A 12,700-nucleotide genomic window follows, 5' to 3' on the forward strand; every position below is an offset into this window, starting at 1 on the left:
CTTTAAGCAGGCAGAGAAGGTAATGTATTGACCACACAGTCAATAAATGGAGGCAATACATTTATTACAATAAAATAATTAATAATATATTTTTTTTCTTTTTTTTCTTTCCATATCCTATCTGGCAGTGTCAGGTTAAGAATTGTTGTCGTAATGCCAAAGAGAGCCTGACAGATTTTACTTTCACAAATGGAGAATTACTGCTTTTGCTATAGTGCTCTGCTTGATTTATTTATGCATAAATCTTCATTAGATTTTATCCTGGAACTATTTCACATTCATTGGGCACAAAAACAGAAAGGTAGAAGAGAAAAGAAGAAGAGAAAAATATTAAACAAAATGGTATAAGGGAGAAAAGGTGAAAAAAATAGAGCAGCAGAAAGTAGAGAACAAGATAATATCCTCGGAGTCTGCCTCTACACCTGCAAAGAGAGATATAAAAAGAGCAAAGGTGCCCAAAAGGGAAAGCTACCTTCCCCATCCCAGAGAAAAGCAGAGAGGAGCCCCAGGAAACCCCCAACAGCCACAGTGCTGAAGCGGTTCCGCCAGCAGCCAGCTACACCAGAGCAGATCCAGCAATGAGCCCAGAGACCCATAACCCAGGGGCTCCCCACCCCCTTGGCGGGGCCCCTACAGAGCCACAGGGCCCAAGCCCCACGAAGCAGCCGCCAGGAGTGAGCCAGCACACACCGGAGCATCCAGCCCCAGACACCGAGGACCACCAACGCACCAGCGAGTCAAGGGGCCAGTCAATGGAGGGGAGTAGGGCAGGGGGGATGGGCTCCCTACCAAGTGGAGACCTAAGATGTCCTAAGAGAGGAGGCAGTCCAAACCCAACCTGACACAAAGACAAAAACAAAACCAGGTACACATCCACACGTTCCCACCCTAGTGCCCCCACATGAATACACTCTTATCAACCCATATGACCCACGGGCCCATCCACTCAGAAATGGGGTCAACGTGAACCAACCAACCAGAGCCCACCCCACACCCTGCCCTCTATAATCCAAGGGAGAGCAGAAGTGCCAGCTCCAGCCGACCCCCAGGACCTAATGCCCATCCCCAGCTTCAAACCCGACCAGGTGGCCCGCTCCTCCTCCAGGTCCCAAACTCCGCATGGCAATCAGAGAAGAGGGGTGTGAGAAGTTTTTGGCTTTCCCATTACAATGCTGTCAAAACACTCATCCAAGTAGTTCTCCAGGCTGGTTAAGATCTCCTCATTCAATGAGTTTTATTGAGAAATATAACACAATTGTTATTATTTAAAAATGTTAAAAATCTTTAAATGTTTTATTTTAATTTATTGGCTTGTTCTTACCTGAGTGGAACGGACTGATATTATCAATATACCGTCATTTTCACTCACGCACAGCTCTCATCAGATCTCACTCACTGATCTCCACCCCTAATGACTAATATAATAAAAGTTTTGCTATTTTAAAAACCCTAAAAGTGTTAGACCAAAATCCAGAGTAGGTAGCAAACCTTTAGAAGAAACCTCCCAGTCTCTTGAGCACATCCTTTCTGGCAGAGTCTGCTCTTCCCCTTGTAAAGGCCTTATCCTTCAGCCATGACTGGCTCAACTTTTGTGGCTGCTGCTGCTTTTGGTCTCCTGACCCAACTTCCCTCACCTCTTTTTTACTTCTCATCTTAACCCGTTGAATTCCTTTCCTTGCCATTAATTTTTGCTGGCCTTCTGACTCCCTATTGGTTACTCACCAGGTGTTCCACATTCCTGGTTAAACAGCAGGGTGAAGTAAAAAGGGAAATACTTACAATTCAACACAAAAGCACAAACATGCAACAACTGAAAAGTATTTTGTTACCATGCCACATTTTTTTTTACGTATTTTTTATGACTGATGCAAGATAAATTCCTGAGTCCAAAATAACAACATTTGTTATGTCTATGTTGGATTGTGAAGGATCAGAGCATGCCATCAACTGGCTAAAGCAGAGAGGCCATCCATCAGTAGAACTAACTGTAACACTTTAAAATGCAGAATGTTCTGATATTTGTTAACTTGTGGATGAGTCCTAATATGGGGACGAGTAAAACCTGGCGACTCACCAGGCTTATATTATGGTGGGGGAAACCCTGGAATAAATGTTATGACCACTGGACCGTTGTGGCAGCAAAGTAAGAATTTTGCTCCAGTTGCACAGAAATATTTTGAGTTTAAACCATTTTGTTAAAAAAAAAAAGATTTAAAAAAACAGACACATAATGTTTACACTGAGCTACACAAACTATTCTGAGGATTAAATCCCACTGCTTCTTTCCTCTTAAATATTCATCATTCACTGACATTTTTCAAAAGAAGAAATCTGACTGCAGCTATTGCTTATAGTGGGAAAACAACAATTTTCTATTCATTTCATTTCACAGAACCAATGTTTTTGACTAAAGGTTTGTTTTTGTTTTTTTCTAAAGCCTGTTTGTTCCTATTCAAGTCAAGTGTATATGCATAGGACTAAACAGATATGAGAATTTAATGTGCCTCAGAGAGCTGTTGGTTTTGCAGCCTCTTCTCGGTTTCACACTGAGATTTATGATTGCAGATTAGTTTAAATAAACGGAGCATTTCAGTAAAAACAAATTGACAGTTTTGAATTTACTCTAGCCAAGGAGTCGACAAATGATCAAACATGACAGCAACGTATGCTTGAGTTATTGCTTGCTGTCTGTTATGATGAACATAAATAGCATGCAGAGATCAATGAATGATGGCAAATTAGGATATCATAACCTCCACAGAATATAAAACATATACTTTTTTGTGTGTCCTTGGAAGACATTCTGGTGCCTTGTGCATGCAGTCTCACCCAACGGCCCAACACCCTGCTGTCCTATCAGACCGCTGACTTCTGTCATTTTAATAAATGTGCATTAGCATGCAAAAAGTCTCCCGGGGATCTGAATTTTCACCTGTCAGAATTCATGATGTTGTGTTTGCTTTAACTCGCGCTAAAGTTTAACCTCAAACAGTTAATGTGAACATAATTCAGTTTCATTTCATTCAGTGGAAGTCAGAGAGCCTGATGAGAGAAAAATGAGAGAGAGAGTAATACAAACTAACAAGATCAGGAAAGGCACGTGCTGGGATTTGTGGGTTGCAGATTGCTTATAACATTACAGTAAACCCTTTCATTTCAATTCAATTTCAAGTACTTGGTATTCATAAAGTCATTGAAAATAATAAATCAAACCACTCTTATGGTGCCAAATGAAAATAGTCATACCCTTTGAACTCTTTTCCCCATTTTGTCATGTTACATTGACAAGCTTAAATGTGTATAATTTAGATTGTATGTGATAGACCAACATAGTCCATGATAACTGAACTGGAAGGAAAGGTATACTGTATAAAAAATCTTTGAAGTGTACCGTTTGGTGTGCATATGTTTTCAGACATTACACAAATAGTCCATCTGTGTATAATTTAAACTTAGTATGAATACAGCTGTTTTGTTAGGGAATGTTATCAAACAATCAGCATCACAAAGACCAAAAAGTCTAAACTATTTTTCTTCCACTTCACAGTTATGGGTCTTATTGTGTTGGTCTATCTCATAACATCCAAATTAATTACATCAAAGGTTAGGACCCTAACTTAAAAACGTGAAAAAGTTTGACAGATATAGATATTTTTGGGAGGCAATGTTCGGTTCACAACTCTCAGATGCTGAAAAACTACATTTCCTCTCTGAGTATTTTTAGATAGCCTGTTGTATGGCCCCACAGCCTTATTTTGCCTGAAAAACGTCAGGACGTAACTGCGCCTGACAGAGTTAATCAATGTCATATCAAGTAAGCCAGGCAGCATTACATTTGAATTTGCAGCCGAAAGAGAGTTATTAACAGGCTTTACAGTTTTAAGAAAGGAAATGCATTTCTCACCAATATTTTAGTCACATAGCAAGTTGAGGACTTTCTATCTCCTTGCTACCAGAGTTACTTTGTGCACTTCACTTTTGAAAAAGATATAAAGTATCATCCACCTTTGCAGGTAGGAGATGCGTTGTGTAAGCTGCCTTGCTGCTGTATTCCCTTTGATATACCTCAGATTTTCTGTATATGCACATATGTGACATTAAGGCAGTATAGATGTTGGTCAGTGCATTTTCACTTAGCACAGTAGGTTTAAAATGTTTGTTTTTTTTTACCTTACATGCACAAGTCTAAGGTAAGCTTGCCAAGACAAGATATACTTTTACACAAGGCCAAAGATTGCAAGTGAAACTCCTATGAAGCTTCTTAACATGCTGAGTGGTTTTAAGCTATACATTTGCAGTGTAGGTAACATTTGGTTTTAGACTGAATCTTGGTTGGCTTTATGTTTGGACTTTTATTGAGTTGAGCAGGAGATCACCAGTCAGGATATGACTGGTTGTGGTGTTCTTTGTTGTTGCTTTTGTTTTTTTGTTGCTGTTGCAAATGAAATAAAAATGACAGCTAACGTAGAAGAGTAACCTGATGAACATTCCTTGATATGACTCTGAAACTGCGTTTTGCTATGCTGTTTGATCTGGTGAAGCCAGAAGCGCTCCACTGATTTTCATATCAAGCCATCGTTGACTCATGAAGCTAACATCTACAGAAAAATGTGATTCACACCTTTTGTGCTGTATATGCCCAAATGTCGACTTTCCAGTATATTTTTCACTTTCACAGCTGGAAATATGAGGAACAGGTGGCAGGGGAGCGTTCAACCATGAGCTACCAGGAGGCAGAACATAATTCAATGTAGTTTGATCTGAAACATTTTATTCTGCCTGTCAGCAGTGGTGGATGAGGGCCATCGGTAATGTCTTTTGAATTGTATACACTATATCAACAAGTGAGTGGAAAGCACCATTAAAGTGAATAGTTACAAGGTCAACAATTGGTGACACTGATATAGCCAGTTATCCACACATCTGATTGCTGTATCTTAAAAGATGTTCTCGTTTGATACATTTTCTGCATATTTTACTAGATTAATTGGTGAAAAGATGTCTGGAACAGGACTTGAGCTTATCCTGTGGCAGAACCCCCCCACACACACACACACAAAAAGGATTTAGCCATTAAGACGGGTTTTAACTGCAAGTTTTGAACTTCATTTAGCTGCACAAGTAAAATACCAGAATGTCCAGTTTTCAGGAATCTGGTGCTCAGGAAAAAGAAAAGAAGAGCAGAAGATAAAGAGGGATTTTATGAGTCATTTTTTTATCTGAGGTTTAGACTAGAACAAGTGCAGCAGGAAGGGAATCACATAATCCCCTTTCAGAGCCAGGAAAGAAGCAATGCAGTCATCAATGCTTATCAATGCAGCTTTTAAGATTAGCATCCATTAGCTAGAGTAAAAGGCACAACACATTCTCTTTTAGAGGAACAGTTGAGCCTGGTGGCTCCGACAGAGCAGAGGGGAGCAGGGCGCTTGGCTGACAGGCAGTCTGAGAGAAAAGAGGACGTAGCAAATCTTTAGCCAAAAGAATCCGCCTCTGAGCGGAGAAACAGACTGCGTGTGAGAAGCAGGGGACAAAGGGAGCCCTCCCGTCAAGTCATTCATTAAGAACGATGATCATTAGCAAAACCAAGTGCTCTATATATGCTGCAGTTTCTGACCACGGAAAAAGTGAACACAAGTGAAAAAATATTCACTAGCACGACTGGAGAGCTTGCAGTGGCTCACTTTGGCACAGAGGTGCAGAAGTTGTGATCTAACCCTATTTCCTTACTCAATGCTTTCCTACATTTTGGTGAGACATTTAAATATGAACTGAGTTTTTTTTATTTCAGGTTTAATACTATGATAGCAGAACAGATAACCAAGGTAAAGAGAGAGAAATTTTTTGGCGAAAGAGAAGGAGGGAGAAGACAGATAGAGACAGCATAGTAGGCACAGAAGACTAGTTAACAGATTTAAACATATAACTTGTCCATGTTAACATTTTTACTTCTAGTCCGCTCTTGTCTAATTGCCTATAGCTGTATTTATTGAATCACGTGTTGTGTTTTTGCCAACCAAGTCATAGTGCACCGTGTAAATACATACACCTGGAAAATAGAGGAATTTTGATAAAGTACATCCTTCTAATGTAAAATATTTGCTACTGATGACAAATGCAAGCCTTTTATTAATTGTCAAAATGATGTGGAAGAGAAAAGATGCAGAGCTGCTAAATACACAGGAAACAGGAAAGCTAAGCAAATCACGGTAAAAGGATTACATTGTATAGAGGAATGCCAAATGAGCCTGAAAATTTTTACAAAGTGAAATCCATTCATCCATTTTCCATACCTGTTCATCTGTTCAGGGTCACGGGGGACTGGTGCCTATCTTCAGCAGCCAGTGGGCGAGGAGCGGGGTAAACCCTCAAAGGTTGCCAGTCTATCACAGGGCAGCACACAGACATACAGGACAAACAACCATGCACGCCCACACTCGCATCCGCAGGGCAAATTAAACAGCAAAGTGAAATGATTAAACAAATAAATAAATTGGCAGAGGGCTTAACCAGAAATCTCATACAAAGAACAGAAATGTTATAAATGATCAGATTAGTTTCAGAAGGCTTCTGTATATAAGCAACATACTCTACTAAATAGCCATGTTTTATTGATCATATAACATTGTAATACACTTCTTCAGTATAATCTTGCCTGTCTTCTGTTTGTTTTTGGTTCCATGAAGTAAAAAATAGGTGTTGTATTAAGAACCTGCAATGTAGCTATTACTTTTGGAAAGTAACTACTTTGGTTTTGAGCTATTTGCAATGGTCTTACTATGTAATACAGGTATAATCAATGATTATACATATATTATAGCATAACTTTTATGATATGTGTGCCTTTAGATGAGCACTGAAATGTGAAAAGCTCATCTAACGAATTCTCTTTTCCATTGAACTACTTTGTCATTTTTTGTAAACGAATAAAAACATGACAGTGACAGTGTATTTTGTGTGATGTGAAGAATGTCACAAAAAAACACACTTAAGGGTTTGTCTGTCAGACAGAGGTGTGCTGGGCCAGACCGCTGGGCCATGTCCTCGTCTTTTCTGTACTGAACTGACAGAGGTCGTGGTCAGAGCCAATGTGATATTCACAGGTCAGAGGCTGATGGAGGTTCCCTGCTGCGTCTGACGCTGTGATTATCTTTGGAATATTGTAGCCGGTGAGCCAGTGAAAATGTTTCAAATATGTCTTAAAACAGAAAGATTTCACTCAGAAATGCAACATTTCTATGTTGAAGCATGTCACTTCCCCAAAAAGTAAACCGTTAGAGTCACAAGAATAGCGCTGATTTTTGTGTTCTCTGCAGATTTCTACTCATCTTTCAAAATTATTAAACCAGTTCATCTTTTTATCTAGACAACGCAAACACCAACCTAAATCCCTTTCAGTCACACTCTGCTTCCTATAGGTGTAATTGTTCCATGTCTGAATGAGCACTGTGGTTCTGCAATTAGTGACGGCAGTCTAAAGGGGCAAGTCTGAACAAGACCAGTAACACCAGTGGATTGAAGCACACCTTCGTGATAAGTGCTGATTTAAAATATTATTAGGTTTTTAGGTATTTCTAACAGATTTTTAATTAAAAATGTAAATTCTATTTTATTCCCCGATGTTCTTCCTGGTCCCACATGGGCTAAATACCTCCGTGGTTCAGATGGCTGGAGAGCACCAAGTTCCTTGGTCTAATGCTTCTTTTGTACTCTGTTGACTATGCCATCCACCTACTATACATAGTTGCACATTTTCAAATGGTAAATAAACCACTTACTGTTACATAATTTTTTTCTCAGTGATTTTTGCATATGAGCCAGAGAGATTACCATAGACATAACACTTTTGCACAGGTCGTGCTCAACTCAGTACAGAGAACAGGTTTCAAAATGACCAATTTAATGTATATTTAGGCACAAGTATTAGGTGATGAATAAAAGGCATTTATGAAAAGCAGATTTGGGGTTCATCATCATCTGGAGACTTCAACCCAGACACTATTGTCACTGTGGATAAAGGGTTAGTGACATTAAACCCAAATGTGTAAGATTTACACACTGGCACACCATCTAGTGATGTGCAAAATTAATTACAAAGGACCTCACCATGAAGTGCACAATAATTACTAAAGAAGCTGCGGTGTGTCATAAATGTGACAATGTCAACATGTACTCCATGCATTTGGTACCAAACTACTACTAATAGCTAATATCCAATAGCTACGGTTGTCATGTGAAACGTTTTTTGCCATTGTTGCCAAGTCTGCCTGTTTTTTTTCTTCTTTTTTTTCAAACAACGCTTATAAATTTCCCGAGTCAATTTTTTTTGGGCTTGTTTCTGAACGTGCAGTCACTTATTTGGGCTCTATAGGCTGGAGTAAAGAGACCTACTCACGCTGTTGCTATCGAATGTGAACCGTCCAGCTCAAATATCCTTCCACGTACACACATACTCCCTGAGAGGGAGAAAGAGACAAGACGAACAAACTAGCCATCTCTGCTGGGAGGACAGAGTAGTTGCTGGACTACACTGCCTTGTTTCTAACATAACGGCAAAATAAACGTCACTGTTATATTGAGTTAACTTACCTGTCCACCAGAAATTTTTAATCCCCAGCTCCAGCTGGTAATAATAGCTGCACCGATATAGACTTTTGTTTTCTCCCGATTATTACTTCTTTTACTATTGTTGGTTACTTTCTCTTCCCTCTTGCTGGGCAAAGAGTATGGATGTGTATCAGGTGTGAACAAACGCTAGTTTATATTTCATCCCAAATCCATTTTTATTGCCCATGTTTGTTTTTCTTGATTTACACATTGTATTTTATCTTGGTGGAGAAGCTTTTATTTTCTTACTTCCTATTTGTATAATTTCCCGTGTGTTCCCACTGCTCACCTTGGTGTATTGAGCGGTGTTTTCCATTTATGTGTTAAGATATTGAACATGCCTTAAAACTTAAGCTTGGTAAACTCACAGCTTGTTTTGTATCATTATCTACTTAATTCAAGTTTGTTAAGACGTTTTTTTATATTCGGCACAGCACTTTATTGGGTATTGTTCAGCGTTAATTCTCATTATGGTGGCATTCGTCAGACTTTATCATGCCAATGTGATTCTGAAATTCCCTCCTATTTTCATTGAAGTTGTGCATGTGGAAGTCTGGTTGGTTAAACTGCTGTGCTGAAAATATTCCTGTTTTAAACAGGTGTAAACTTCTTTTTCCCATTTGGTTGTTAAACAAAGGTATTTCAGTGAATGTTCAGATTGTCGTACAAAGTCATTTTGTTAATCTAATTTTAAATATATAAAACTGTAACTGTTGGGCAGGTTATTTTTGTTGTGGGTTTATTTCAATGGTATTTTATTATTTGTAAACATCTGAGAAAATCTTAGTTGGTCTTACATGCCCTTCTGTCAGTTTGCGCCGAGCTGGGCTGGGGAGGGGTGTGGAAGCCTGGTTGGTTAAACGGCTGTGATGAAAATATTCCAGTTTTAAACAAAATAAACCTGCCCTGTCAGTGGTCTTTGTCTGCTGGTTCCTGGACCAACACGCACACACATCGCAGAGTACATAGAGCAGATGAGTCAGGACATGTTGGCTACAGATGGTCCTTCATTTTAACAGAAAATGTTAAATAGAATGATCTACGGTCATCTTTGTTTGTTTATACTCCTCCTCCACTGACAGCACATCTTCATATAGATCACAGATAGGGAAAATGCGTATGGCTTACAAGTTTGTCCCCTTTTGGCTGCTGAAATCAGAAAAGGTAATTCAACATAGCGGCGGTAATTGGCAGCTCTATAGTCAGAAACGTGGCACTAGAGACACCAGCGACCATAGTCAAATGCCTGCTGAGGGCCAGAATGGGCGACATGAATTACTACTTTAAACTGCTGGCTAAGGATAAGAGTAAATACAGTAAGATTGTTATTCACCAGTTACGCCAATCAGAGGTCACTAAAGTTAGTGTTGCTTCAGTGTGTAAGTTTGCCAAAACAATGTTGGACTCTGTAATTTTCTCTGGTCTCCTGCCTGATCTGACCAGTGACATTTAGCCGCATGTCATCATTCAACCGCTGGTTGTCTAGATGGTGTCCTGAAAACGACATGGGCTTCATTGATAACTGGCGAACTTTCTGGGAAAAATCTGGTCTGATCCAGAGAGACAGCATCCATCCCACTTTGGATGGTGCAGCTCTTCTTTCTAGGAATCTGGCCGGATTTATTAGTTCTTCTAAATGCTGACAACCCAGGGTCCAGACCAGGAAGCAAAGCCGTAGTTTAACTCACCTGTACTATTACCTACCCATTATCCTATTGAGACAATGTCTTTCCCACGGCCAAAACTTAACAGATCAAAAACTAATCTAAAAGGAGCTAATCATAAAAATCTCATAAAAATCAATACGACTCAGCTTAAACAATTTAATGTGGTTTATTAAATATAAGGTCTCTCCCTCCTGAGACTCTGTTAGTTATTGAATTGATTTCTGATAATCAGATTGATTTATTTTGTCTCACAGACACCTGACTGCAAGAGGACAAGGAGGAGGAGTAGCAACCATCTTTCAGTCTGATTTATTAATTAGTTCCAGGCCAACTAATACCTACAATTCTTTTGAACATTTAACCCTCAGTTTCCCTCATCCAAATTGCAAAGCAATAAAACCTCTTCTGTTTGTTGTTTTGTATCATCCACCAGGCCCTTACTCTCAGTTTTTAGATCAGTTCTCAGACTTCTTATCCGATATAGTGTTAATACCGATAAGGTTATTATAGTGGGGGATTTTAACATCCATGTTGACACTGAATGTGATAACCTTAATGTAGCCTTTAAAATTATCCTAGATTTAATTGGTTTTGCTCATAATGTGCATAAACCGACGGCCCTTTTTTTCACGAGGTAAGCAATAAGACTCTCCTCACGTTTTCTGCTATTTTTTTGTTTTGAAATTACAGTCCACATTTACACCGTGGTGCATTGTCTAAATTTACACCAGTCTAACACAATACGATAAAAAAACTATCTTGGTAATGCTAACCTTCCTGTGTTAACTCTGTAGGTTTCAGTCCAGTAGGACCTAACTGCGTCATCAACCCAGCATGCATTGCGCAGGTGAAAAAATGGCGAGCTCCATGGGTGAAAAATCTAACAAAGAATAGACATTTTTAAAGTAACTATGAGTTTTTAAGTATCATAAACAGGAAATGTTATGTTAATAGGAAAATTGCAGCATATGTGGGTGAACATGTTCAATTAGTCATGGATCCTTCTAAGGAAGTATTCCCTTTAATTAATTCCCCCATTTTAGACATCATTAATCTATCCTTAGTACATTGATATGTACCACAGGCTTTTAAAGTAGCTGTTATTAAACCTTTATGTAAGGAACCATCTCTTGATCATGATGAATTAGTAAATTACAGACCTATATCTAATAATCTTTTCTTATCTAAAATTCTTGAGAAAGTAGTTGCTAATCAACTATGTAAACATTTACAAAGTAAACCTATTTGTAGAGTTCAAGCACTGAAACAGCTCTGGTGAAGGTCACTAATGATATTCTCATGGTCTCAGATAATGGACTTTTTTCTATACTTGTCCTGTTAGATCTCAGTGCTGCATTTGATACAGTTGATCACAATATTCTCCTACAAAGACTTGAACATACTATAAGGATTAAAGGAAAAGCATTGGATGGTTTAAATATTATCTGTCTAACAGATTCCTTTTTGTGCATATTAATAATAAATATTCTTCAAACTCTAGGGTGACTTTTGGAGTACCACAGGGTTCAGTCCTTGGACCAATTCCCTTTACTATATGTATCCTTTCAAAAATTATCAGACACCATGGGATTAATTTCCAATGTTATGCTAATGTCACTCAGCTATATTTATCCATAAATCCTGACAAATCCAATCAATTACTTTGACTATAGTCATGTCTTGATGACATCAACACCTGGATGACTTCAAATTTCCTGCTTTTAAATTCTGACAAGACAGACGTTGTAATTCTTTGGACCAAAGTCCTCAAAAAGTAAACCAATCATTTAATCTGGATTGGCCTCTGGTAACAAAGTAAAAAACCTTGTTGTTATTTTTGACCAAAATGTCATTTAAATGCCATATCAAGCATGTTTCCAGAGCTTCCTTTTGTCACCTCCAGCATATTGCCAAAATTAGAAATATTTTGTCCAGGAGTGATGCTGAAAAACCACTCCATGCGTTTGTTACTTCAAGGCTGAACTATTGTAATTGTTTACTATCAGGAAGTCCACAAAATGCAGCTCAAAGCCTTCAGCTGATCCAAATTGCTGCAGCAAGAGCTCTGATGAAAATCTACAAGAGGGATCATATTTCTCCTATTTTAGCTTCCCTTGGGTTCCTGTTAAATCAAGAATGGACTTTAAAATTCTCCTTCTCACATATTAAGCCCTTAATAATCAAGCTCCATCATGTATCAGAGCACTTCACTCTCAGACTGCAGGTCTACTGATGGTTCCTAGAGTCCCTAAAAATAGAATCTGAGGCAGTCCTTTAGTTATCAGGGTCCTCTTCTGTGGAACCAACTCCTTGTTTTGGCAGACACCCTGTCTACTTTTAAGACTAGGCTTAAAGCTTTCCTTTTTGACAAAGCTTATATTTAGGGTGGCGTAGTTAGGTATAGACATAGGCTGCTGTTAGGGTGGTGT

The 12,700-nt window shown here is 38.8% G+C and overlaps 1 protein-coding gene across 1 annotated transcript in view; it reads left to right on the plus strand.

Moving 5' to 3' along the window:
• Positions 1–578: 578 nt before the first annotated feature.
• Positions 579–12,700, plus strand: part of clstn2 (calsyntenin 2) — a gene marked incomplete at its 3' end in the record, with an annotated part of 96,213 nt that continues 84,091 nt past the window's right edge. The window contains 1 exon segment of the mRNA XM_036130931.1: positions 579–762. Within this exon segment, the coding sequence (XP_035986824.1) occupies positions 579–762 (184 nt within the window).

This window comes from Fundulus heteroclitus, unplaced genomic scaffold (assembly GCF_011125445.2).
Source record: "Fundulus heteroclitus isolate FHET01 unplaced genomic scaffold, MU-UCD_Fhet_4.1 scaffold_395, whole genome shotgun sequence".
NCBI classification, from domain to species: domain Eukaryota; kingdom Metazoa; phylum Chordata; class Actinopteri; order Cyprinodontiformes; family Fundulidae; genus Fundulus; species Fundulus heteroclitus.